Below are 27,589 nucleotides of genomic sequence, written 5' to 3'. Positions count from 1 at the left end.
CAGCGGCGCCCCGGGCGGAAGAGGCCAAGAGCTCGGGAGCGGAGGCGGCGGCGGCGGCAGCGGCTGCGGGGGTGCGCGAGCGGCCGCCTCTCCATCCAGCCGTCCGTCCTTCAGTCACTCGTTCACCCTCCATCATGAGCACCAAGCAGGTCACGTGCCGGTAAGTTCTGGAGGTGGGGGAACTGTGGGGAAGGGCAGGGGGAGGGGGGCCCGCCTCTTCTCCCGCAACGGATCCCCAAGTGCTGCCCGACCCTCAGCCGGGTCCGCCGCCTCTGCGTTTCCCTGCCTCGGAGGAGGCGGGCGCTTCCCAAGTGCTCGCGGAGTAGTGGAAGCCCGTGCTCTGTGTGCGGGGTAGGCTGCGCGAGCGCCGCTCTAACCATTCCGCAGGTCATGGGGCAGCTGAGGTCATGCCGACCTGGGGAGCCGCCGGTACAGCCATCCCTCCCCCCGGTCCCCGAAACGACAGCGTCCCAAAGTTTGGAGCCCCCCTCCTCCTTTTGAAGTCCTGTTCTGGGATCACGTGAGACAACACCTGACTAGCGCTCTAAAGTGCTAAGTGTTGTTATGTTTGTAAAGTTGGCGCTAGCCCCTCTCCCCTTCCCCGAAATCACCGGGTCTCAAAGTTGGGAGCCTGCTTTCAGGTCCCTGAGGTCACTTCTGGCCAGCGCTATTTCAGCGCTCATTTTTATCGTGATTATAAAATGAGAGCTTCAGGGGGGGTCTGAGGTCATCCTTCTAGTCCAACGGCTTTCTTCAGACCGTTTTACCTATGTTATCTCACTGGATCCTCCCCGCAACTTTGTGAGGTAGGTGGCATTATTAGCCCCAACTTTGTGAAGTGGGCGTTATTAAATAAGCCCCCCTCTTCCAGATGAGGAAACTGAAACTCAGACAGGTGACTGACTTGTCCAGAGGGATGCAGCAGCCGGTAAGGAGTGTAGAACCACCAGGTGGTCTTGACCCCAAATCCAGCCTTCTTTCCACTCAACAAGCTGCCTCCCCCTCGTAGGTCAACTCAGCGCCCCACCCAGTGGTCATCCGTTCTCAATGTGAAGCTCCCCGGGCTATGGTGAATTCAGTGCCTACCCACCTAGCACATTTGTTCAACTTTTGGACAACTTCTGTAGGAAGATCGATTTTCCTGATGTCAGGCCATCTACCTTCTGAGACATAAGCAAAAGCAGGCTCACAGTCATCCCTAGTTCACCTGACAGTCCTTCCTGTGTTTCTAGATGACTTTTCCTTTCCTCTCTATGATTTCTGCCCAAGCTCTAGGGTCCCATATCCGGCCCTTCTTAGGGGTCCCTGGCGCCTCCAATGACACAATTTCCACTTTGACCCAAGTTTCTTCTGCAGTCCTGTGTTATTTCTGTGTTATTCTGGATTCAGAATATGGATTCAGATCTTGTTCAGAAAATCAGTTCTGATAGGTAATGTTGTTAACTTGAATAACCCTTTAGAAATAAGTTCACTTCCTTTCAAAAAACAAGTAAAATCGGGGCAGCTAGGTGGTGCAGTGGATAAAGCACCGGCCCTAGATTCAGGAGGACATGAGGTCAAATTAGGCCTCAGACATTTGACTCTTTACTGGCTGTGTGACCCTGGGCAAGTCACTTATCCCCAATTGCCTCACCAAAAAAAAGAAAGAAAAAGAAAAAACAAGTAAAATCTTGAGAACTCTGGGAAGCTTTCTTAATCTGTTATGGGAGTGGGAATTCATTTGCAATAAGTCTCTTTGCTGTAAATGCCATTATTTTGATTGACCTGTAATCTCAATGATTGGAGTAGACCAGGTGTAACTATTGTCATGCATTTTCTTTTTTTTTTTTTTGGTCATGCATTTTCACTGGATGAGAAGCTTGGCTTGCCCCGCTGTTTTCTTACATGTCTTCCTTAGGGTCTGCCCAGCTTGCCTCTAAGACTTTGCTGTATCCCAGTTGACATGGAGACTTGTGGAGCATGTTGGCTGCCCAACTCGGTGGTCATCCTTTGCTCTTCCTCAAATGATAGAACATTTGTAAAAAGCACACAGCCCAGTGCCTGGCACATAGTAGGTGTTCTTTCCCCTTCCCTCCATGACCAGCCCACTGCTCTTTTTAGTTAGAACATCTCTCTCTTCATTCTTTTGTGCTTCACTGTTCTCCTGTTCATCTTCTCATCAGTAAAAATATTGAAGCAGACTCACACCAACCATTTGCTTCCCTCCCTGTTGACCTTTGGGTGACCTAATCACAACTTGAATCCTCCTCCTCCCTTCCCTCCAGTTTAGTTAGTCCTTCAGAGTTCAGCTCAAATACCTCCTCCATGAAGAACTGTCAGGAGGGGTATATAAAGGAATGATGGGGATGTTTGGCCGAAGGACCCCTACAGTCTCTTCCCTGAAAGAAGAATTAGACTTGTTGTGCTTGGTGAGGGAGGGCAGAATTAGAAGCATTGGGGATATTGCAAAGAAGGGGAACGGCTACCTTAGTGACCAGAGCTTACCTGCAGTGGAGGTCTATGGGCAAACACTGGATCACTCCTTGTCAGATATGTGCTAGAAGGAATCTTGTTCAAATATGCGTGGTACTAAATGGTTGCTGAAGTTGCTTTCAACTTGTAAATCAGTATTCTACGGGAGTCCTGATTCCCAAGTGGGAAATAACCTATCCTATCATGGACCGAAAGTAATTGTTATTGTTTAGTCATGTTCGACTCTTTGTTGTTTGAGGTTTTCTTGGCAGAGATACTGCAGTGGTTTGCCATTTCCTTCTCCAGCTCATTTTGCAGATGAGGAAACTGAGGCAAAGAGGGTGAAGTGACTTGCCCAGGGTCACACAACTAGTGTCTGAGGCTCCATTTGCACTCACATCTTCCTGACTCTAGGCCTGGTGCTCTGTCCCTTGCACCACCTAGCTGCTCCTGCACAAGTACTGCTAGTAGTAACAATTATTATCATAGCTATGATTTATATAGCAATTTAAGAATTGCAAAGCACCCCCAGAGAGAGGTGCTGTCATCTCCATTTTACAGATGATAACACTGAGCTAGACTCATGAAGAGACTTGCCCAGTGTCATCCAGCTAGAAAGTGTCTGAGGCTGCATTTGAACTCAGATCTTCCTGTCTTGCGGTGCCACGTATCTTCCACAATTTCTTGTATGTATGTATTTGTGTGTCATATCCCTGTATTAGATCACAAATTCCACATGAGAACAAGCATGCCTATACTTTCTCTCCTTAAGATGCTGAGAGTTTATTCACAGCTGTGGTGACACAATTAGTGTGTGTGGAAGGCAAGACTGGGGCTAGGTCTTCCCAATTCCAAGACTTTTGATTAAACCACCCTCTACGTGAACTTAAGGAGGCACTTAATAAATGTCTGTTGAATTGAAAGGGGAAGAGAATTAGGGATAAAAATTGCTCATACTTGCATAGATAACTGTAATTAGGGTTATTCCTATTTCCAAATGTGGAAACTAAAGACGGAAGTGATAATAAAGTGACCCAACTTTGGGTTACACACACCTGTGTCTGGGACAGACACTTTCATCTATTTTCATGCAACAAACACTTGTTAAACAATTGCTGGAGCCCAGTCCCTGGGGATAAAAAGAAGAAAAACAAATTTCTGTCCCCAAGGAGCTGGCTTTCTGCTGGAGGGAAAACCATAAACACAGATAAGTTCAGGAAAAATAAAGATAAAGTCATTTCTGGGGGAAAGCACTAGCCTCCTGGATGAGGTCAACTCTTGTAGGAGGTGACCCTCACCTGAGCCTTGAGGAAAGCAGGGGTGAGTCTTCAGGGGAGTGTATTGCAAGCATGGAGTACATGGAGTCTAAAGGCATGGAGAGGGTCTATAGGGATCAGTAAATGGGCCTTCCTGACTGAAACATCAGGTAAGTGAAGGGGAGAGGAATATGCAGTAAGCCTGGAAAGGCAGGCTGGAGACAGGCCTAGGAAGAAAAAGCCTGCGTTCTAGAAATACTGTGTGGTAGCCGGCTGGAGGGGAGAGATCAGAGGTTATCGGAATAGTCCTGGTGAAGCAGTATTCATAGTGAGAGGTCCATCACTGGGAAGAGTAGACTTGTAACTGGGGAGTGAGGGCCAGTGGGCCAGTGCAGGAGATGGTCCAGAGGGAGAATTGGAGAGGGGAAAGGATGTGAACTAGGGTGACTGTAGGTGGATGGTGGGATCCTCAGTAGATAGAGGGAAATAAACAGTGCCAGGCAGTTTTGGGGGGCAGCATGGAGTACAGATAAGTTCTTCGGAAATGTTGAGTCTAAAATATCTCTGTGGGCAATTTATGATAGGAAGTTGGAGCCAACTAGAGAGATGATCTCTGATCTTTGCTAATAGTTGAACCCAAGAGGACTGATGAGGTCACCCAGAGAGTATAGAGAGAAGAAATTGAGAAGATGGCCACTGTTTGAAAGTAAGATCTTTGATGTGTTTTTGTTTTTTTGCGGGGCAATAAGGGTTAAATGACTTGCCCAAGGTCACACATCTAGTAAGTGTCAAGTGTCTAAGGCCGAATTTGAACTCAGGTCCTCCTGAATCCAGGGCCGGTGCTTTATCCATTGTGACACCTAGCTGCCTCTGGATCATCCATTTAGAGGAATAGAAACTAAACTCAGTGCTACAAAATGTCTAGAGAAGGTTTATGTTGTATCAATAACTTAGTGTAAGGGAGTTAATGGGGATTCAGAATTAACCCAAGCACTGCAGAAAGCCAGAAGAGATTTGGTTTATAGAGCTCCTCATCTTACTGAGTTAAAAGATCGATCATATGAGTCTGTTCATTCTGAGTTGTAGACTTTGGGGGCTTGGAGTGAGAAATAAAAGGAATTTCATTTCATTGTCGGCATTGTTAGCTTGCTTATGGAGCTAGAGTCTAGAGCTGCTCTTAGACTCTGCATTCACAGGCAAGGGACCCAACAGCCCTAAAGGGAGGCCTAGAAGGGGAACCCCCAGCCCAGCCATCTGTGGCATAATTTCTTGTGCTCAGGAAAACTGAAGTTCTTTCTTACCAGCTTCCTGTTAATCTATTTTGGGTATCAGTTAGCTACTTGTTAGGAATCCCAAAATGTTGTTTTCTTTTTAATCTAAATCAGGTGGTAGAGAGAGAGGATAGAGAGCGTACCCTCCACTCCTTTGGTTATTTAACCTTAGGCAAGCCCAGGCAACAGTGCCGGAGGCAATTCCTAAGACTTTAAGCTGGAGAAAGTTCTTGGAGCTTCCTAATGAGACTAATGTGCTAGAAAATACTCTTATTATTTTAAATAATAATCTATTATTGCTTCCCACAATATTAATAGTCACCAAAAGTTGGACGTGACAGAAGAACTGAACAACTGCCACTTTACTGTCTCTGTGACCTGGGCCTCAGTTTCTTTTTCTGTAAAATGAGTTGAATGGGCTGGTCTCTGAGATGCCTTCCAGCTTTTCATCTGTCCTGGCATCTCAGCTGATCTTTCAGCAGCCATGGGTTAAACAAGGCCAGAATTATTCCCATTTTACAGATGAAGTGTGGAACTGACAATCAGAGAAATGAAGTGATTTGTCCAAGCTAGTAAATGGTGGAGCTGGAGCTCAACCCAGGTCTTTCTGACGTTTCGTTCTAGTCTTCACAACGCTGTGCTGACTTTCGTTGATAGGCTGGTGACCCGATTGGGCTGCCTCTGGCCATTGAGAGGGATGTCCTGGCACTGAAAATTGTTGAACCATTTTCCCACTTAGTAAACTCTCCTTTTTGTTGGTAGGTTTGGTTTGATCTGTTTAACAGAATTTAGCTTTGCATCTTTCACTGACCATTTTCTCTGGATTTACCAAGTGGTAACTTTAACAAACATTAAGAGAGAAAAAGAGACTAGATAAAATTCAGCTTGTTTTCATGTACAATAAACAAGGTAAAGAGATCCTAATGCAAAGAAACAAATATGACCTCATAGGTATCAGTAAAACTTGGGTACAGAGAATCCGTGACTGAAGTATAGCCCTGGAATGATTTAACTTATTCAAAAGGAACAGAATATGATGTGGAAGTGGAAAGAGGGAGCATGCTAAGGTATATTTGTGAAGAAATGCTGGAATTTAAGAGTGAGGAAAGCAGGGCAGAGGCTAGCATTTGGGTTAAGATACTGTTATGAGGGACATCATGATAGAAATAATGTTGTCAGCAGACCTGGTCATAAAAAGGACACAGGTGAGAGAAGTTCAGGAAACAGATCCTGAGCCTAGCATAGTGGTATGTATGATATACAGTGGTAGTTATGGGCAAATTTAATTATCAGGTGTAAAGCATCTGCAGGTCTGAAGAGAGCCACAGAGATGGATGGATAAGGGGTCTCTAGATGCCCCTCAATAGTAGCAGCTGTGCTACATGGCTCCAGTGGCCCTAGAAATGACTTGACCCTAGGGAGACAATGGCCATGACTTCAAGTTGGTCAAGACTTCTTGTTGCAGCTGAAAGGAAACTATCGGGAAGGGAGGTATGTGACTAAAGGACTTTATTCCAAGGATCCCATGTGAATGGGATTGAATTCAAACTCACCCTGGTCGAGGTGATGTTTCACCCTGCAAGTACTGTGCTAGATGATCTGTGAGGGCCTGGAGAAGTAGTGAATACACCCTTCTACAGCATCACTCCATCTTAGAATTTGAGATGAGGAAAGGAAAGCTGCATAGTCTGAATTGGAACTTTGGGTCTTGTTGGGAGAGCATCTTTCAAAGGATGGGTTGAATCTTGTGAACAAAAAGTACACAGCTGAAGTCTACCCAGTAGGGATGGGAAGAATGAAATTCTGAAGACACTGAAAGAAACAGATCCAGTGAAGAGGAAGGGCAAGAATTATCTAAAGACACCAATGTGGATGCAGTACAGACATGTTCCTGCCAGGCAGGTAAGAGAGGCAGCGACTGCAGAAACACGGCATGTTGCTCTGAGAAAATCAGGAATAATAAGGCTCAGCATGAGTGAGGGAAGCCAAGAGCAGGCAGGTGGAGTGGGGGCAGCATTCATCTGTTGAAATGATTACTGGGGAAAGAAGAGGATCAGAGGAGAGATCTGAGAGACCTTGAAGCTGTGCAGCTCATCATACTTTGCTTCCGTTTTTTCTGCCAAGGAGAATAATATTTGGGCTGGAAAGGACTTAGCAAAATTGTCTAGAAAGGGAGTTGATAGCCAAGACAAACAAGGAGAGACTAAGAGAGCTGCCTTTGAGGAGTTCAACTCTCCAGGCTTGGGCATATCCCATGCCCTGGGTGCTGATGTGATTACTGAGACATGGTTGGCCATCTAGTGGAGAGCCAGAGGAGGGTACTCCAGGGCTAGGTTAGGGCCCTGATTTTTTTTTAAAGGGAAGAGAGTGGAGCCTATGAGCTTGACTTTGATTCATAGCAAAATTCTGAGATGTCAAATAAAAATCAAAGCTGACCTTTATGTAGTATTTTATGGTTTACAAAACACTTGACATATGCTATGTCATCTGAGCCCTACCCTTCTAAGGGGGGAGGTGCTCTTAACCTCATTTTACAGATGAGGAAATTGAGGCTCAGAGGTTAACCACCTTGCCAAGAGCTGCACAGCTAGTAAGGGTATGAAACAGGATTTGAACCCAGGTCTTTCTGATTCTAAGTCAGTGCTTTTTCTCCACGCCCCCCCAGCAATGAGGGTTAAATGACTTGCCCAGGGTCACACATCTAGTAAGTGTCAAATGTTTGAGGCCGGACTTGAACTCAGGTCCCCCTAAATCCAGGGCCAGTGCTTTATCCAATCAGTGCTTTTTCTACTATAGAATTGGTAGGTGAATATCTAGACAAGGAGGGCAGTGGTCCCAAAGAGCCGGCATACTTTCAACAGTAGGTCATGCCAAGCTAACCTCATTTCTTTTTTTGACTAGTAGTTCATGGTAATACTGGAGATGGAGTTTATGTGGATTTTATCACATCATTAGCCAGAACCTCCCAGTTGTCATTGTGGACAAGATGATGGAGAGTTATGGGTTAGATCTTCATGGTATATTTTAGGTGGACTTGGACCTGTGATTAAGTGGCCAAACCCAAGTTAAATTATTGGTTCAATGTCCACTTAGTAATAGGTCCCTATTGGGGTGCTACAGGGATCTTTACGTGGCCTGGCCACATGCCGTTTTATCTTTTTAGCAGTAAAGGATAAAGACATAAACTTGCTTATCAAATTTACAAATGATGTTGTTTGTCGGCGACATCAGGGTGGTGTCATGACTTGCACTGAATTGGATTTAAGTGAGGGAGGGCTGTGCAAGGTCACTGGCCTCACTGTCTTCTGCAGAGCCATCTGGGTCCGCTGGCAAGACTGGATGACTAGAGATGGTCTCGGGTTTTTTGGGTTTGGGGGTTGTTGTTTTTTTTTAAGGCAATTGGGATTAAAAGACTTGCTCAGGGTCACACAGTTAGTGTCTGAGGTGACATTTGAACTCAAATCCTCTTCCACATGACAAGAATTAGAATTTGTAAAGACTCAGGCTGGCTAAAATGTTGGGTTATATCTAGTAAGATGAATTTTTTTTTTTTCCTTTCATATAAGGTATTTTATTTTTCCGTTACATGTAAAGATAGTTCTCAACTTTCGTTTATACAAGCTTTACAATTTCAGATTTTTCTCCCTCCCTCCCCCCTCCCCTAGACAGCAGGCAATCTGATATAGGTTATATCTATATATCTCTATACATATATATACACACACATATATATATATATACACATAATATTAATCCTATTTCTGCATTAATCCTGTTACAAGAGAAAAAATCAGAGCAGTGATGCAAAACCTCAAAAAAAACCACAAAACAACAGCACCCAAAACAAAAGAAATAGTATGGTTCAATCAGCATCTATACTCCACAGTTCTTTTTTTTTTTTTCTTGGATTTGGAGATCCTCTTCTATCATGAGTTCCCTGGAATTCTTCTGTACCATTGCATTGGTGAGAAGAATATAGTCCATCACAGTAGGTCAACACTCAATGTTGATGATACTGTGTACAATGTTCTTCTGGTTCTGCTCATCTCACTCATCATCAGCTCACGTAAGACCCTCCAGGTTTCTCTGAACTCCTCCTGCTCATCATTTCTAGTAAGATGAAATTTAATAGGGATATTTGTAAATATGATTTAAAAATTTTTTATAATATGAACAGAGGTACAGCTAGATAGGAATTAGGAGATCTGGCTGTGGGTGTGAACTGGGCAAGCTCAGTGTGGGTATGAAGTTGTGTGAGAGGAGTCTGTGTTACAGAGAGGCCCGGTGTCGAGGATGAGGAAGGGAAGGAGGGAATCAGTCTTGCCCTCCATTTGCAGTATTGCATTGAGGTCTGCACATCACATTTTAGGAAGAACAGTTATTCTCTGGAAAGTGTCCTGAGAAAAGCAGCCAAGGTGGTCCTGGATCTTATGATCCTCCCACGAGGATCTGTTGAACAAAACAGAGATATTTAGCCTGAAAAGAAGACTTGGTGTCTGTCTGTGGGGAAAATGATTACTATTTCCCAGGGTTTGAAGGGGGCTGTCTTCTTGAGAAAGGATTAGCTTGTTCAGCTTGGCCTCTGAGGGCAGAACCAGGAGGATGGGTGAGTAGAAGTTGAAAAGTGGGCAATTTAGCCTTAACATGAAGAAAAACTATAACCATTGTGACTCTCCCAAAGTGGAGAGGCCTGCCTCAGGAAGCAGCATGCTTTCACATCAGCAGAAGCTGGCTGACCTCCTATTGGCTAGGATGGTGGGGGACATTGGGACCATGTGGCCCCTGATACCTCCCCCTTCTTGGAAATTCTGTCATTTCTCCATGATTCATGGATTTTAATAGTCATGGGGAAATGTGTTATAGAACAGGTTGCTCACATTTCTGTGCCATTTTTTACATGATACTACATGAAGAAAAGGGAAAACAAAGGAAGGGGCTCTATGAGGTCTTAGAGATTTGGTTCTTTAAAAGCACACGGGCCATTGTATATTGTCACATTGCCCCATGTTCCCCTCTCATGAAGATGTGGGGATTCCCATTGTCTTCCTTTCCTGATATCTTGCTTTGTATGTTTTTCTTGACAACTGAAGAGAGAAAGGGCTGGTTTTCAGAGAAAAATACATTGTTGCTTTCTGGAGACTAGAAGAAAATCCAAGGTAAATTAGACACTTCACCTAACTCTTGCAGGCCTCATTTTGGTTGAGGGAGCTTATACAGTGCAGAGGAATGACCACTGGGCCTAGGAATCAGGACACCAGGCACTTCCAATTCTGGCCCTCAGTTTCCTCATCTGTAAAGTGAAGGGCTAAGACTAGATTTCTCAGCTCTGAAGGTGTATGAAATTCTATAATAACCTTCTAGAGCAACATTTCCCCATCTAAACTATCTTGTGGACTGAAAAATACAGCAAAATTCTCTATTGGGACCCCACAACCCTCCACAGTCTGAGCTGCATTCCCAGGCTTGCTTCATCCATTAGGTGGTGGGGCTAAGGAAGACTGAGGAAGACCAATACTTGGATAGTTCACACTAGGGATGGTGGGTCTAGGAATTAAATCAGTCCACATCTCTGAAGACCCCAGGATGCAATACAGTCTGTGCAGTACAGATGCAGGACAGTAGGGAGAAGTAATCAGTTTAAGTTTACAAGGTTTTGTTTTGTTTGTTTTGTTTTGCGGGGCAGTGAGGGTTAAGTGACTTGTCCAGGGTCACACAGCTAGTAAGTATCAAGTGTCTGAGGTCAGAGTTGAACTCGGGCCCTCCTGAATCCAGGGCCAGTGCTTTATCTACTGCACCACCTAGGTGCCCCTAAGTTTACAAGTTTTAAGAGGTAAACCTTATTTTGCTATTGGTAAGTATACTTTAGGGGGAGGGGAGGGTGGTTAGGTTTGTGAAATAGACAGCAGTGACAACAGAGGAAGTCACTATGTGAATGATTCAGGCATTTTAAACAATGGATGAAAGACCTTTGTGGGGACAGAACTCTGTCTGAGGCTCAGGAGGCACTTGGGAGGTCAGTCTGGGACGAGGGGGTAGCAGAAGCTAATGGAGTAACATCTGTGACTGCAGCAGGGAGGGTCTACACTGAGGAGTCTGATACCCTGGGTAACCCAGACTAGGTCTGAAACAGATGTGTGCTTTAAACAGGAACAGTCATCATTTATTTCTTCCCTCTCACATTCCCCAAAGACCTCCATTCTCCTCAGACCTTTCACCTTCTCCTTTGTGTTCACTGTCTCCTCCTCATGACTTGGACGCTCTGATTTTTCTGAAAAATTTTCAGGCTACTCAGCTCCCTCCCTGCCTCACTCCCACAACTCCTCTGTATGCAAAATCCTTTTACACTTTTGTTCTGTCTGCTTTGCCGTTGTTTAACTTTGGGTTTTCTTGCCACTCCGCCCCCCTTGACTCCTTCCCCCGTTTCTATATATGCTCTCAGTTTTGGCGACCTTGGCCTTCTTGTGTCTTGAATGAATTATCTCTGTGAGGTGATTCTCCAAATGTGGAGTCACAGGCCCTCCTCTGGTATGATGACCGATAGTTCTTGCTGGGACATAAATTTTATGTAAAGAATTCTGCAAGAAATCTACTTTTCAAAAAGATAGCTGTGTTCACTTTACTGTACTGTCTGAGTTCAATTACCCATTATCTGTGTCTCCTTTTGCACTACAACCACAGATGTGAGTAACTGCATCAGAGACGGGCTGTGGTATGATCACTACCCTGCACTGCTGCTCAGCCACTACAAACTTAAGTGAGCATTTTATTTTTTATTGTCAGTGCACGCCCGTTGTGTCCGAACAAGAAAAGAGAAAAATGAATTGCCTGTCATGTTTTTAAGACACAGTGGAGTGTGGGTTATTTTGTTATTGGATTATATGGTCAAGCATTGCGTTGCTTCTGCAGCAACACTGTAACTATGCTAAAAGAATACAACATACAGCAACATCAACAGACTCACAGGAAACCAACAACAGAAAAGCTGAAAAATTTAAAATAGTGTCATAGTTAAATTTCTTGACAAAAAGTTTTTTAAAAGGAATAAAGTTGCAACCAAAGTAAGTGTCCAAGTGGTTCATTTGTAAGTCAAGTAAAGAAAGCTGATGTTGAGTTAATTAAATCATATTTCATTGCAACAGGTGGAGAGAAATTTGTCTTAAGACTATTAGCCTTTTCAATCAATTAAAATCATATGCTCACTGAAAGTAGTATTTGGTAGAACCTTATTTGTGTGAAAAGAGACATTTTCGAAGATGAAACACAAAATCTCTTTACAGATCATTGTTAATAGATGAACATTTGCAATTGATTTTTTTTTTAGTGAGGCAGTTGGGGTTAAGTGACTTGACCAGGGTCACACAGCTAGTAAGTGTTAAGTGTCTGAGGTCGGATTTGAACTCAGGTCCTCCTGACTCCAGGGCCGGTGCTCTATCCACTGCGCCACCTAGCTGTCCCTGCAATTGATTTTTAATGGTAGGGAACAAAACTTTGAACCCTGATTAAGTGATGTATTATTGCCTCAAAAAGAATTCAGTTCTTCTCATTAGTAGACTTATTTTACAAAAAAATATGCTCAGTTAACATTATTGTATTTTGAATTTCATCAATTCAAAATTTGTAGAAACTTGTTCTTGGCAATTTTGCCTCTCCATCTGCAGAGTCTAAAATATCTACTGTCTGACCCTTTACAGAAAGTTTGTTGACCCCTGCTCTAGACCAGTGGTTTCCAATCTGTGTCATTTGCAAATGGTCTGTGAATTTATAAATAAATGAATCCATCTTCTGAACACTGCTTGTGAGAGCTGGCCACATCTTTTGATGTTAAAAAGAGGTTCTCATACTCAAAGATTGAGAAGCACAGTCTAGGCCAAACTAAAATCTTCCTAGAACTAGTTAGGTTAAGACATTTATGGCCTCAGTTTACCCCAGATTGTACCTGGCACTTCTAGGAAAATTTCTTCAGAGTCACTTTTCATACTAAGTATAATATGTTATGTTTTAAATTAGCTGTCATCATGTATAACCCATATCTGATTGCTTGCCGCCTCAGGGAGTGAAGGAAGGGAGGGAAAGAGGGATAAAAATTGGAACCCCAAACTATAAATAAAAATTTTTATTACAAAAAAAATTACGCATAGATATAGATACATTTATATATGTAAATACACGTGTGTATATCAGATGTGTGTGTATATTATAAGGGTGTGTATATCTTGAGATATTTTGAGTTCTCTCCTTTTCAGACACCTTCAGCAGCTCTTGGATAAAACTGAAAAGGCATTTGGCATTTAGAGCTGTCCATCATCTCCCTCCCACCTGCGTTACTTTCCTCATTTCAGACTATTCTCCTTTATACATTATACGGGGTTTCTTGGAACACTGTGTATTCTGCTCTTTTTCTAAACTGGGCATTCTGGCTCTGGCCTTTGTGCATCTGGGGCCACTGTCCCTCCCGCCCAGTATGCATTTCTTACTTCTCTCTTAGACTCCTTGGGTTCTTTCAAGGGTTAGTACAGGTGTTAACTGCCATGGCTCCCTCCTTCCCTGAGCTATTGGTGCATTCTCTGTCTCCTTATTTTGTCTTATATCATACTTATTTAGGTGCCTGTTAAATTCTGAGTACAATGGAAGTTGTTTTAGAAGACTGTTGTTTTCATATGCCTGCACAGTACTTGCATTCAGTAGGTAATGTTTGTTTTGACTAAATTATTAAAAGTTACAAAACTGGGGCGGCTAGGTGGCACAGTGGGATAGAGCACCAGCCCTGGAGTCAGGAGGACCTGAGTTCAAATGTGACCTCAGACACTTGACACTTTACTAGCTGTGTGATCCTGGGCAAGTCACTTAACCCCAATTGCCTCACCCCCCCCCCAAAAAAAAGTTGCAAAACTGACTTCATTCATCAAAATTCATCATTAGACTTTAGTATTGTCCCCTTCAAAGAAGTTACCTTGAGAGACTACCCACTTATTCCAGCATTTATCTGGTGCTAAAATACCTTTTATGGTTGTCTTTTCCTAACTTCTTATTCTCAGAAGTTTTGGGCTATACTCCATTCCTTGTGTAATCCATGGGTAAAAGGTCCTTACGTCTTTTTTGATTTATTGCTATTCTTAGCCAGTATTTCTCTTGGCAGGGCAGGTAGTCAGGTGTCCCTCTCTTTCCTTCTGTTTAAAGAAGTTCTTTGTCTCTAGGGTTCTAAGCTTTTTGGTTTCCAGAGGGGGTGACCTTTTGATTTGGTAGATTGGAATGTGGCCAAAGTTTGTAATATACTGACAGAAAAGAGTGTGAGACAAAACTTCTGGGGGTGATCTCTAGTCAGAAGGACTTTGGGGAGGAAGGAGGTGGGGTTTGGCATTGGGCCATTGTAAGATGAGAAGATTGATGGGGGTTGGTTCCAGTCTCCCGTGAACATTATTGTAGAGGCTTGGCTTTCAGCCTTTTTTGGTTCTAGACTCAAGTCCCTAAGTTTTTTTAATGTCATACCAGCAGCCATTTCCTCCTCCCAGACCTGTCACCAAATCTTTTTCTTTTAGTGAATGTTACATTCTCCCATTCAGTCATCTAACAAGTGCTTGTGGAGTACCTAGGAACAGGGAAGGTCCTATGCTGAAAGGTGTGAGGTGTGGGGGAGTCCAAGAGACAACCCTGAGCTTCAGCAAGTTAATAAGGAGTGTTCCTTCTCCAGAGGAGAAGTTTGTTCATATAATTCCTTTTTTTTTTTTTTTTTTTTTGTGAGGCAATTGGGGTTAAGTGACTTGCCCAGAGTCACACAGCTAGTGTCAAGTGTCAAGTATCTGAGGCCACATTTGAATCCAGGTCCTCCTGAATCCAGGGCCAGTGCTCTATCCACTGTGCCATCTAGTTGCCCCATAGCATCTTTTTACAAAGACAGTCCCGACAGTTGCTGAATGAGTGCTACAGGTTCAGAGACAGATTACTGTGCTGATAAGTCAACGGTCAACAAGCATTTATCACATTCCTTGTTATATGGTAGGCATTGTGCTAACTGCAGAGGACAAGAACTCGATCTCAGGGCACTTAACCTGCTAAGTGGGGAGACAGCAGGAAACTCCTCAGGTGGCACAAGATATAGTGATCTTAGAGGGAAAGGGCTGGGAGGGGGGGGGGTGCTAAGAAGCCAGAGCAGAGTGGAGAGGACCTTTCTAGTGGGAAGGTATAATAGACATGGTTTGGGTTGTTTTGTCTTGTTTTATAAAGAGCCATGGGAAAGGTTGACTCACTGATTTCATCAGTTACATGTATGATTCACTACATGTGTGATGTCTTTATGTTATGAGTATGGATTTATCTCTTTTAAATTGGTAAATATAAGTCTGGATTCTTTATTTTTAAATTTTTTTTGCAGGGTAATGAGGGTTAAGTGACTTGCCCAGGGTCACACATCTAGTAAGTGTCAAACGTCTGAGGCTGGATTTGAATTCAGGTCCTCCTGAATCTAGGGCCAGTGCTTTATCCACTGTGCCACCCAGCTGTCCCCATAAGTCTGGATTCTTAAGAGATGACTTTGTGTGATGAAAGGATTTCTTTAAAGTAATTTTTATTATGACTGGAAAGTTGCGCAGTAGATAGAGCTTGGAGTCAGAAAGACCAAAGTTCAAATCCAGCCTGAGACACTAGCTGTGTGACCCTGAGCAAGTCACTTCACCCTATTTGCCTCAGTTTCCTAATCTGTCAAATGAGCTGGAGAAGGAAATGGCAATCTGCTCCAGTACGTTTGCTAAGAAAAACCCAAATGGAATTACAAAGGGTTGAACCTGACTGAAATGACTGGAAAACAATGATTGGATTCAACCAATAATAGATGATACTTTTACAGCCTTTTAAGGTTTTTAGAACACCTTACTTATATCACTTGGGGTGTATAACACCCCTGTGAGATAGGGACACCACAGTTCTTATTAGCCCCATTTTTACAGATGAAGAAAATGAGTTTTGGAGAATGAAGTGACTTGCCCATAGCTACCTAGTTAGTAAATGTCAGAGGCTAGACATGAATACAGGTCTTCGTGACTTTGTGACTGCTGGCATTTTACAAGAGTTTCTGAAGGTGGTGAGGTGATATGGGCTCTGCCTCTAATCGATGCTCCTTGGTTCTTTTTTTTCTCTGAAGGTATTTCATGCATGGTGTGTGTCGTGAAGGGAGCCAGTGCTTGTTTTCACATGACTTATCGACAAGCAAACCATCTACAATCTGCAAGTTCTACCAGAAAGGCTGCTGTGCCTATGGATCTCGTTGCAGGCAAGAGCATCCTGATATACCCAGCACCTCTGGGACTGGGGCTCATAAAGCCTTTAAGTATGAAAGTGCCCAGAAAAGGAGAAAGGAGCTACAATCACTTGAACCCTCATAGTGGATCTGAGTTGGGGCGGTAGAGGTAATGGATGGGGGGTTCTCCCGAGCAAGTTGCCAGCAGCTTTCTGCCTTTGAAGCAGAACTCCCCTCCTTCTCAACCCCTAAAGAGGGTGTGGCTGATCACAGCCATCTTGTTGAAAAACCCTTTCTCAAAACATCTGAACCAACTGGAATTGTTATTTTCCAGACCAAATATTAACCATTATTTGGGGATTATAATCTTGAAGCTTCCTAGCATATATAGATTCCTGGAAAAAGAAACTGCATAATAGTGTTGGGATTTCCCAGGGTATAAAAACTTTAATAGTGAGTGCTATTGTTTTTAATAACTATTCAAACTGTGCAGTGATCATCAGATTGAGTTTACAAGAAATATTTTTTTAAATCATGGAGAGTCATCTTCAAATTGGCTTACAGATTTTGTGTTTTTTAAAAATTAAGGTGACTGTTCACTTAGCAAACCTGGAATCTATGTACTCTCTACATCTCTTCTTTATTTCTAAGTTTAAAATGCACCTCTCTTTCCAAATTGGTTTTATGTGTGTATTATTTTATATTTATAAATATCCGAGAGAAGGGGGGGAGGAGAGAGAGAGGGAGGGAGGGAGGGAGAGGGGTGACCTAGTCAGGATCCACACAGCCCTGGACCTGTATCAGAACTCAACTTCAGGCCAGACCTTTTTTTTTCCATTATATGACATAGACAGCTTATGAGTTAGTGCTGAGTGGCTGGGATTGCTCTCCTGGTGAGAGCCCCGGGGCATTTATGTCTTCAATCAATTAACAAACATTTATTAAGCACCCACTGGGTTCCAGGTACTACAACAGTCCCTATTCTTAAGGAGCCTTCCATTCTGTCTAAGGAGGTCATGAGGGTGTATATATGAATACATACAGGTAATAAATACAAAGTAGTTCAAAGGAAGACACAGCATTCGGTGGGGGCTCAGGAAAAGCTTTGGGGTATTTGGTCTGCCTTTTTTTTTTTTTTTTTTTGGTGAGGCAATTGGGGTTAAGTGACTTGCCCAGGGTCACACAGCTAGTAAGTGTGTAAAGTGTCTGAGGCTGGATTTGAACTCAGGTCCTCCTGAATCTAGGGCCGGTGCTTTATCCACTGTGCCACCTAGCTGCCCCCCCCCTTTTTTTAAAGAGGAATTCTATGAGGCTAAGGGGGGAGGAATGAGGGAGTGAATACCTGGTGAAGGGGACAGGAGGTGAGTGGTAATACCCTGTACAGTCTCTCAGAGGTGGGTAAGAGTCCTGTGTGTTGGGGTTGGGCTGGATGGGTGCTAATTGTTCCCATGCTAGCTCTTCACCATAGGATCAGAGACTTAGGACTGGAAAGGGCTTAGAGACGATCTCATCTAACTTCCTCATTTTTGTACAGATGAGGAAACTGAGGCCCTAAGATTTTAGGCAGCAGAAATCAGAGGCCAGATTTAAACTCCAGTCTCCTGGATCCTGAGCTGTTGTTCTCTAAATGACTCCCTCTGTAGGACTTGGAGATTTACAAAGAAAGCTCTGCACTCATAAAGCCCTGTGAGGTAGGGAGGCAGTGTGTGTGTACGCGTTATCACCTCCCCATCCCCTTATCAATCAGGGAGTCTGGAGAGAGGATATCTGACAGTCATATGGGAAGCTGGTGTTTGACTGGCAACAGCCACTACTAGTACCAGTACTCTGCTCTCTCAGCACTCTACCCCAGCACTCACAGACATTAGGATTGTGTGACTGAAAGTGAACGAGTGAATAGCCTCCTAGCACACCTGGAGCCATGGCCGCTTTTGAAGAGACTCTGTCCTAGTTGAGGAGAGGGTTATTTTGGCTTTTTTTTTTTTTACCTCTTTAAGTGTTTCATTTGTAGCTCAATATCTGCAGGTTCTATTGAGGCCCTGGATGGGAGCGGGTCTTTTTTCTGTGTCCTGATGGGTTTTTTTGGTTTGTTTGTTTTTGTTTTTTGGTGCAGCAATTGGGGTTGAGTGACTTGCCCAGGGTCACACAGCTCGTAAGTGTCAAATGTCTGAGGCTGGATTTGAACTCAGGTCCTTCTGAATCCAGGGCCAGTGCTCTATCCACTGCCCCACCTAGCTGCCCCACCACTGATGTTTTTACCTTGATTCCCATCACGTTCGACTTTCCAGGTCCTCTGGTCCAACCATATCATTGTACAAATGAGGGAACTGTAAGAATGGACTCTCTTTCAGAGGCACCAGAAGCAAGTGACAAGTGTCAGTCACCACCCCATCCCCTAGACACACTTGAGCCTTTGGCCCTCACTGGTGGCATACAGAACAAACATCCAGAAAAGCCTCTGGCCAGGCCACTTCGGTGCGTGATGGAGAGTGGTAGAATGCAGACGTCAGTGTCCCTCTCTGTTGGCTGTTTCAGATATGACCACATGAGGCCAGCAGCGACAGCCAGCAGTGGCGCAGCAGGGGCCGTGCCCCACAGCCTGCCTTCACCGATTTTCCACAGTCCACAGCCTCATCCTGATGTGACTGCGTCTATAATGAAAAGCAGCTCACAGGAACCTGGCAAGCGCGAGAAGAGAACGCTGGTGCTTAGAGACCGGAGTGAGTGGCAGCACCGGCGTCTGTCCTTGCACTCTCCTTTCCTCCCCTCTCTGCACCACCCCCCCTTTGTAATTGGTTTTCTGCACGCCTGCTTGTTCCGAAGTGTGCATCTTTTACGGAAGAGACTGAGGAACTGTGTTCTGCCCAGGGACCGAATTCTCCTCTGTGTCTCCTAGCTTTCCTAGATAGAAAAACCGGTATGACCAGGGCAGTGTAGCTGACTGGTCAGTAAGTCATTCCTGCCTGGCATTCTGTCTCAAGCCCAGTAGCACAGCTTTAGCTTGAATTGCCTCCCTCTGATTTTATCATCTCCATAAAATAAAATCGTGACCTTAGAACAATTGTCATGTCACTTGACTGTCAGCTGCTTTCTCCTTTGGTGAGTAGTCATATGTGGGTTTCAGTGCTAAGTACTTAGGATAAATATGACATTTCATCTTGTCACTCTTAACAGATACACTGTCCTTGTTTAATTTTTCTATGAAACTTCATGGTTGGCATGTACAGTCACATGTTTGGGGGCTATTAGCAGGTAGTCTCTATTGCATAGTTTGAGATCCAAACTATTGCACAGTTTGGGAAAAGGAATTGTATGAAGTATTTTTAATGGGTGGCATTTAGGTTGAAGGGGTTCCTGGAACAGAATAAAAGGGAACACACTTTCTCTAGGAGATGGACAGTAGGACATAAAATGCTACACTGGGTCAGACCAGTGGTTTTTCCATCGCAGTGTTCTGCCTTGGACAGGGGCACCAGAGTGCATGTATGGTGGGGCAGCAGAAGTGAAGGTTGATTAAATAGGGGATTCTTGCACTTTAGCTCAGCAGTGACGTTGCCTTCTGGGAATGGGCTCCTAAGGGCTTCCTTCAGATTCAGGGGCTGTTTTCTGCTCTTTTTATATGCATATGCCTTGGTGTGTTTTTGTGTGTTAAGATCTGTGTGGCTTAACTGAAGAAAAGACCAAGCCCTGTGCCGTGAGTGACCTGGGAGGTTGCAGTGACTCAAACGATAGCGTGGAGATGAAGCCTCACTCCTACTTAGAAGCCATCCGGAGTGGCCTGGATGATCTGGAAGCTGGGAGCTCTGACAGTCACGCACAGCAGCTGTGCCCCTATGCAGCCGCCGGCGAGTGCCACTTTGGTGATGCTTGTGTCTATCTCCATGGGGATGTTTGTGAGATCTGTAGGCTGCAAGTCCTGCATCCTTTTGACTCAGAGCAAAGAAAGACACACGAGAAGGTAAAGCAGAAGTCCCCTGTGCTCTGTGTGTGCGTGTGCGTGCGTGTGCGTGCGTGCGTGTGTGTGTGTGTGTGTGTGTGTGTGTGTGTGTGAGAGAGAGAGAGAGAGAGACAGAGAGACAGAGACACAGCATTTCAGGCTGCATAAAGTAAGGTGAAGTTGTTGACGTTCCCCACTGCCTGGGTGAGATACCGCAGCAAGCAGTGATGCCTGTGTGTGTGGAACAGGAGAGTAGGGATGTGAGCCTTTGCCTAGAAATTAAATGGAAGCTCTAGGATTTGTGCAAAGTGATGGCGATCTTTTAAAAATCAAGTTTTACTTCCTTGTCTGCAGGCCGTGCAAAGCCGCCCTTCAGACCTAGCCTGGGTGGCAGCCGGGCAGGGCCCAGGGGGCCACTGCCAATCCATGGACAGATAATGGATGGAGAGTGGAAGGAATGTAGTTGGGACAGTGCAAGGGCTTTCTATCTGCCTGTCCTTGGGGGAGGCTCTGAGGCTTGGGTGGAGGGAGAGCTGAGCACGGAGGAGAGCCCTGGGCTGCCGCTGGTCTGAGCCTGATCATGGGCTCTGCAGCCCATCATGATTCTGCTGCTCTTCTGCCAACAAACAGAAAGACTGTGGCCAGAGCGACTAGTGAGCAGAGCTCTGTTCTCTGGTCAGCAGCTGCTTAGGCAGGTGACCCTGTGGGGCTCCCTGCTGAGGTTCAGCCCTGGAGCCTGGGGTGGGTGGGCCCAGTTGATGATGTCCTTCCCTTTCCTTAATGCAGAGGAGTCTAAAGACCGATTTCTTCTCTTGTTGGCAACACAGCTCTGCATGGCAACCTTTGAACACGACATGGAGAAAGCCTTTGCTTTCCAGGCAAGTCAGGAGAAAGTATGTAGCATCTGCATGGAGGTGGTCTATGAGAAACCGTCAGCCTCGGAGAGGAGGTTTGGGATCCTCTCCAACTGCAACCACACATACTGTCTGTCCTGCATCCGACAGTGGAGGTGCGCCAAGCAGTTTGAGAATCCCATCATCAAGTAAGTATTGCCCTCCCCATGCCCCCCAAGCAGGTCCTGCCTGCCTGCCTCCACCCCCTCTGAAGACTTGTGGGGGCTCAGCAGGCCTGGAGTCAGTCAGGGGGACATGAGCTCAGATCCTGCCTCACACCATTACTAGCTTTGGGCCCCTGGACAAGCCACTTAGTCTTTCTGCCTTAGTTTCCTCTTCTGTAAAGTAGGGATACGGCCTACAAGACAAGCTTGTTGTGAGGATAAAAGAATATTTATAAAGCACTTTATAAACCTTACAACTCTAGATAAGTACCAGCTGTTCATCTATTTTTTGTGTAAGTGTTATAGAAAATATGACAGCACAATAGTTAATAGAATAACAACAGCTAACATTTATATAGTGCCAGGCACTGTGCTAAGTGCTTTACAGTTATTATCTCATTGGAGCCTCAGAACAACCCTGGGAATTGGTGCTATTGTCCATCCCCACGCACAGATGAGCAAACTTAGGTATAGTTACAACTATACACAATTTATAAATAAGAATACTTATTTTGGGGGTTCTTGCCCCCAAATGTTTTATTTTTAGGGTTGTGCTTAATTCCTTTTTCAATTATTTTTTTCTCTCCCTACCCTATCCTGTATTCCATGCTTTTTTCTCAGATAGTTGAAAGAACAAGTGAAAAGGCAGGCAGTTTGGTGTACTGGAAAGAGGACAGACCTTAGAGACAGGATCCCTAGCCAGATTCAGAAGTGGCTCTGACACTAGAATAGCTTCTGTGACTCAGCAGGTCATTTACTATCTCTGACATCAAAGGGAGATAACAGCTCTTATGTACTACTTCCTTACTTGCCTCATAGGATTGCTGTGAGGAATAAGACTTCCTTTCTAAGGAATATCTGCATTTGGAATAGACTACAGGAAGCCTCCTAAAGCCTTTAGGGGTGGATTGTGGAAGGAAGTAAGGGTGTTTTACTCCAAAGATAATTAGAGGATAGATGTAACTGAAGGGCTGTCATGCAGGAGAGGAGGTAGCTCCAGCAGCTTTTTTTTTTTTTTTTTGGGTGGGGTAATGAGGGTTAAGTGACTTAGCGCCCAGGGTCACACAGCTAGTAAGTGTCAAGTGTTTGAACTCAGGTCCTCCTGAATCCAGGGCCAGGGCTTTATCTACTGCGCCACCTAGCTGTCCCCTATCCAGCAGCTCTCCTCATCTGTAAAAGGAGGAGTGAGATTTAGGGTGTTTGAAAGGGCCCTTCCAACTCCAATCTTCTGATCCCTGTGAACAGGGGCTAGCATGGAAGCAGGTTGTAGCTCTCCCTGGAAGGGAGCCCTCGACTGGGGTGGGGGGTGGGGGGAGAGAATGGGCTGTCTCATGAGACAGAGGAAGTTCCTTGTCACTTAGAGGTGTTCAAGCAGAAGCTCAGCAGCCATTTTTCAGGAAGCAAGACTTTGGACTTAAGAGATTTTGTCTGTTCTTGGGGTCTAGGCACTGATGGAGGCAATAAAGGGAGATGCTTTTGATAAGGGGCTTTGCCTTGGAATTTGTTTGTAGTATGCTTTGGTATCATGCCTCCCCTGCTGGCTTGTGAACGTATATACCTGGAGGGCAGGTGAACACATCTTGTTCACTTGTATGTCCTGGCAAAGTGCCACGTACCCAGGAGAGCAAATTTTGAATTGAGGTCCTATGATTGAATTCATGCTGTCGTAACAGTCTTATCAAGCGCTTTTCCCTGTTCTTGTTGCAGTCATATATTCTGGTTTGGCTGCTTGGAGTGGGTAAAGTAACCCCAAGTAGCAATCCGGTTACCACGTGGGGCTGTGTATCTATTTATCCTGACTTTCTTGATACTTATTACAGGTCCTGTCCAGAATGCCGGGTAATATCTGAATTTGTAATTCCAAGTGTGTACTGGGTTGAAGACCAGAATAAGAAAAATGAACTGATTGAAGCATTTAAGCAAGGAATGGGGTAAGTGATGAATGAAGGGGGGCTGCTTCTTGGTTGACACTGCATGACATATTATGAAAGCTTTCCAAAATGAAGGGCTCTGAACCCAGGCCCAGGCAGACTCGGCCCATTTGACCCATTCTGCTGCAGCCTTTGGGCACTCCCCCAGAGGACCCTTGCCTCTGAGATGTCCATATCCCGTTCAAGGAGGAGCTTGCCTACTGGGAGATTCCTTCCAGGAAGAGTTGACATGGGGTTACCTTGGCTAGTTTCCATTGCTTCATGACATCACTCATCTCTCTAGCTTTTTCATTTCTTGAAGATTTCTCACAAGCTTTTTCTCTTTTTCTGTTTAACCTATAAGTGAATGATTAATTTGATGAATATTGTATTGACTTTTAATTACCTCTGCTCACTACATACATTATTGGTACCTCTGGGATCTTAAGGACAACAGGGCACACTGGGTCAGAGTCTACGTGGCTCCTGCTCCGGATTCTGTCCTTGACAGGAAGAAAGAGATCTTTGATAGGAGAATGTTAAGGGAGCTCAAGAAGCATGAGTATAATGGCAGCCTAGACTAGACTCCAAATTACCTGGGGTCTCTTTCTCTAATGGCAAGCACTTCTATACACATTGTGGTTCTGTCCTTTGAGGCCTAATCTTTACATACACCCACCATCTTGTCCCTTTGAGCCTTAAATCCAATTGATGTCAGAATCTAGAATTGGGCTTCAGCAAAAGTGTACATATAAACAACATCCACAGTGGTTATTGGTTTCTTCTCTCCTGGCCCATTGGATTTATAACTCTCTAGCCCTTACTGGTCTCAGTTTCTGTAATATTTGAGAATGGGTTATGATTTCCAGAGGAAGGTGAAGTAGATGGGCAAAAAGCAAGGAATCTGATATGATTTTCCCCTTTTCTTTGTACAAGAGTGTATATGTTTTTGCACACCTGTATGCTGAGAAGGGACCTGTTGGATTTCCTAATATTTGACTTTTCCTAATTTGGCAGCATTGAAAACAGACTAACTTCAAAGTTTTGTGAATGGGATAATCCACTGGGGTTCTCTTATCAAAATACCTTCTGCTGCTATACCCCCATGCCTCACATGTGGAACTCACAGGCCCAGAGGCAGCATCATGTTGTGGATTCTAGATCCATTTCTCCTGATGACTCAATAAGTGACCCGAAACAAGTTCTTGCTCCTCACTGGGCCCCAGGTTCGACAACATCATCTGGGTCACTGAGGTCAAATTTAAGTGGAAACCAGATCCCCGAAGCTGCTGCAGTTGTATTGAATGTAGTTTAGTCACACTTCAGTCTGTAGCTGCCCTGTGTCTGACCAAACCTCTGAGCTAGACAGTGTAGTGTCTCTTCTTAGCCCTAAGAATGATTCTGTGAAAGAGAAATAAAATCTTCCAATTGAGTCAGAAGTTACTTAGCACTCGCATGTAAACTCTTCCTGTGCCGATTATCTCTTAGGCCCTGCTGGTCCAGGAAGAACTAAGGAGCTTACCCTGGATCCAGTGGCCAGACCTTTTGTCCCCCTGTCCTGGTGTCAGGGATGGAAGCTGCCCCATGTAGGGCTTTTAGCATGAGGATATCACATCAACTCTAAGTTGACTCTCAGGCTTGTTGGGTAGAGAAAGAAGAGTTGTAGCCAGCAGGGGGTTCTGAACCATTTTCATGTCACAGGTCCCTGAGGCTGTCTATAATGAGAACGGTGTTTTATTTCACAATTTTAATTTAATTCACAATTGAAAGAAAGATAAATTTCTGTTTTAGAGGCCAGTGAAAATAGGTAACTTTTCCCCCCACCCAACTTAATCAAGCCCCTGAAATCTGTCCAGAACTTTGGTCAACTGAGTTTATTGGACAAGTTGATGGGTCAGTCTGGCCACTGCCTTTGAACCGTAGACGAGAGCCTTAGCCCTAAAGGCCAAATCATCTCTTTCCTACCTTCCTTCCTTCCTAGACATAGACCAGGCCAGAGAATAATAATCCCTTTTTTACTTTCTTTCTCCTCTCAAGGAAAAAGGCCTGTAAATACTTTGAGCAGGGCAAGGGGACCTGCCCCTTTGGAGGAAAATGCCTTTATCTCCATGCCTACCCAGATGGGACAAGAGCTGAACCTGAGAAGCCTCGCAAACAGCTCAGTTCAGAAGGCACCGTAAGGGTGAGTAAGGAGTGGAGAGAGGGTGGCAAGTGGCATATTCTCCCTTCCTGAGGGACTTTTCAAATTTACCTTGACCTGTCCATTAGGATCTCTGTGGATCTGGACCCATCTGGGAAGCCAGCATCCAAAGAGATCGGCCTGAGTCAACAGAAAAGTTGTTCTTTTGGAGAATGTTTCTTGTTTTCTTTGTTCTTTAAAAGCTAGGCTTGAATAGCTCTTTTAGTGAGTTATTAGGGGCTACATTTCATGGTTATTTCACTGACAAGAGCTGGAATGGTTTGGCTCCTTGGCTATGTGTTTTGCAGTTCTTCAATTCTGTCCGGCTTTGGGATTTTATTGAGGACAGAGAAAGCCGGCACATCCCAGCTACTGAGGAAGATGATGTAACCGAACTCGGTGACCTTTTCATGCACCTTTCAGGAGTGGAAGAGTCTGCCTCGAATCCTTGAGAGTGAACTGAAGCCCCCTCCCCAGCCCACCCCCTTGCCATACCATACCATACCATACCATACCATAGCATACCATACCACACCATACCCTAGGCTCTCTGCCGGACCAGGCCTGCGTATTTAGAGAGGGTGTGCTGCAGAGTTTTACATTTGCTGCAACAGTAGTTGATGTGTCACTTGGATTAAGTGAGGGTGTGTTAAACCTTTGTCTGATCCAGTCTCCATTATTACAGCAATGGAAACATTGAAGGATATAAAATAAAAAATTAACAGAAGTATATGTAATCTCCATTTTCATGGTTAACTAATTCTTCAGTTACGTTAAGCCTCTTTTTGGCTGTCAGCTGAAGACCAGACTAGCTAAGGTTGGAGAGCATCCTTTGAAGATTATCTACTAAGTCATAGAGGGCTTGTGAGGCAGAGGAGGGCACCCACACTGATAGAATGACACATGCTCCCTGCCTGGTGGGGAAAAACACAAGGGGGCATCCACTTTGATAGAAGAGTGACTCGCAACAAAACATGCCTTTTTGGCTTTCTGCATCCTTTTTGCTCTTCGTGGGTTAGTACACATGATGTACCCCCATAAGCAAAACCCAAATTTACAAAGTATACAATGAGGCAGATTCTTTGCTTCCCTCCCTCTTGTGCCATCTCTCTTCTCCCAGGCATTTTAAATTATTTCAATTTCAAAAATCTGATTTTACATCTTTTCAGGCACATGTGTCATAGAAAATAAAATATACCTGCAGTGTAAAAGCTTAATTTGAGTTTGCCTATTAAAGCTGTTTTGATTTCTTAGGTATGGTCAGTCCGTCTGAGCTTATTTGGAGAGTAATATCTATTTGAATCTCACTCTAATCAGATTAGAGAGTCAGCTAGTCTCCCTCCTTTCATGGTGCTAGAGTTTTGACTACAAATGGCCACATGGATTCCATTTTGGAAACAAAGATGTGTTGTAAAGGGGCAACATGTGTCGTAAAGGGGAGTAAAAGTCAAAAGGCAGGCCATACCTTGCCTTCTTTTGTGAGATGAAAAGCTTAGAAGGCATTGAGCTCCCTAGCTAAAGAAGGAGGTCTATCCAAGTTAAATTCTGCTAACATTGCACTATTTAAATCCATACTGAATCAGAGAATTAGAAAGGCTGGTTAGTTACTAAAGCCATAAATGTTCTTCATAGTAACAAATCCCCACTTCTCAAGTTTTTTACCCAATCCTTGAGGTCAGCAGTATAAGTATTTGATAATTTTGATAGGAATAGTCTCTCATTTATACTGCTGAGGAAAAAGAGGTTCCCAGAAGGTGGAACTCTAAGGTATTCTTCTAAAGCCAACGTTAACACTGCCTGTCACTCAGATCATCTGCTCTTAAGTACATCTAAAAGAGTCCAAAGTGCAATATTTAAAGGCAGTTCAGGAAACATTTGCACTAAAGAGTTCCTACCAGGTGAAACTGCCTGCTGGTTTTAAAATGTTAATTTATTAGTTTTTTATTATTTCCATTAAATAGGCTTTCCCCACGCGTACACTTTGGCTGGCTATATTCATTTTCTATACACCAGGATATTTTTTAAACCTGTGAATCAGAGTAACATTGTTGAACATTGAAGGGACGGAATTATTAAGGATCTGAAAGCTCTTTCTCTAAGTTTCCTCAGGATTTGGCATCACCAACAGTAGTAAATACAGACCTAAAGCTGGTAGGAACCTTAGATGGCATCTAGTCGAGTCATCTTCATCTTCTATATAAGCAAACTGAGGACTACTGTCCAAGGTCACACAGATAGAAAGAGTTAAGATACAGACCCACTCAGACACTTAAGTTCAGCTTTCTACTCACTAGACCA

The 27,589-nt window shown here is 44.2% G+C and overlaps 1 protein-coding gene across 3 annotated transcripts; it reads left to right on the top strand.

Annotated features, from left to right (window-relative positions):
* MKRN2 (makorin ring finger protein 2) lies at positions 1-27,589 on the top strand. 3 transcript variants are annotated; one of them, XM_043979135.1, is made up of 8 exons: positions 1-160; positions 16,113-16,241; positions 18,744-18,928; positions 19,862-20,166; positions 20,973-21,187; positions 23,023-23,133; positions 25,150-25,294; positions 25,600-27,589. In XM_043979135.1, exons 1-8 carry the CDS (start codon positions 135-137, stop codon positions 25,741-25,743), a joined length of 1,260 nt encoding a protein of 419 aa, XP_043835070.1. In that variant the 5' UTR covers positions 1-134; the 3' UTR covers positions 25,744-27,589. The 3 variants fall into 3 exon arrangements, with proteins under 3 accessions (XP_043835070.1, XP_043835072.1, XP_043835071.1); XM_043979136.1 differs by lacking the exons at positions 1-160; positions 16,113-16,241 and adding an exon at positions 17,787-17,899; XM_043979137.1 differs by lacking the exons at positions 1-160; positions 18,744-18,928 and having other exon boundaries at positions 16,118-16,241.

Source organism: Dromiciops gliroides, chromosome 1 (genome assembly GCF_019393635.1).
Source record: "Dromiciops gliroides isolate mDroGli1 chromosome 1, mDroGli1.pri, whole genome shotgun sequence".
Classification (NCBI taxonomy): Eukaryota; Metazoa; Chordata; class Mammalia; order Microbiotheria; family Microbiotheriidae; genus Dromiciops; species Dromiciops gliroides.
This window is presented reverse-complemented; position numbering and strand designations above follow the sequence as displayed.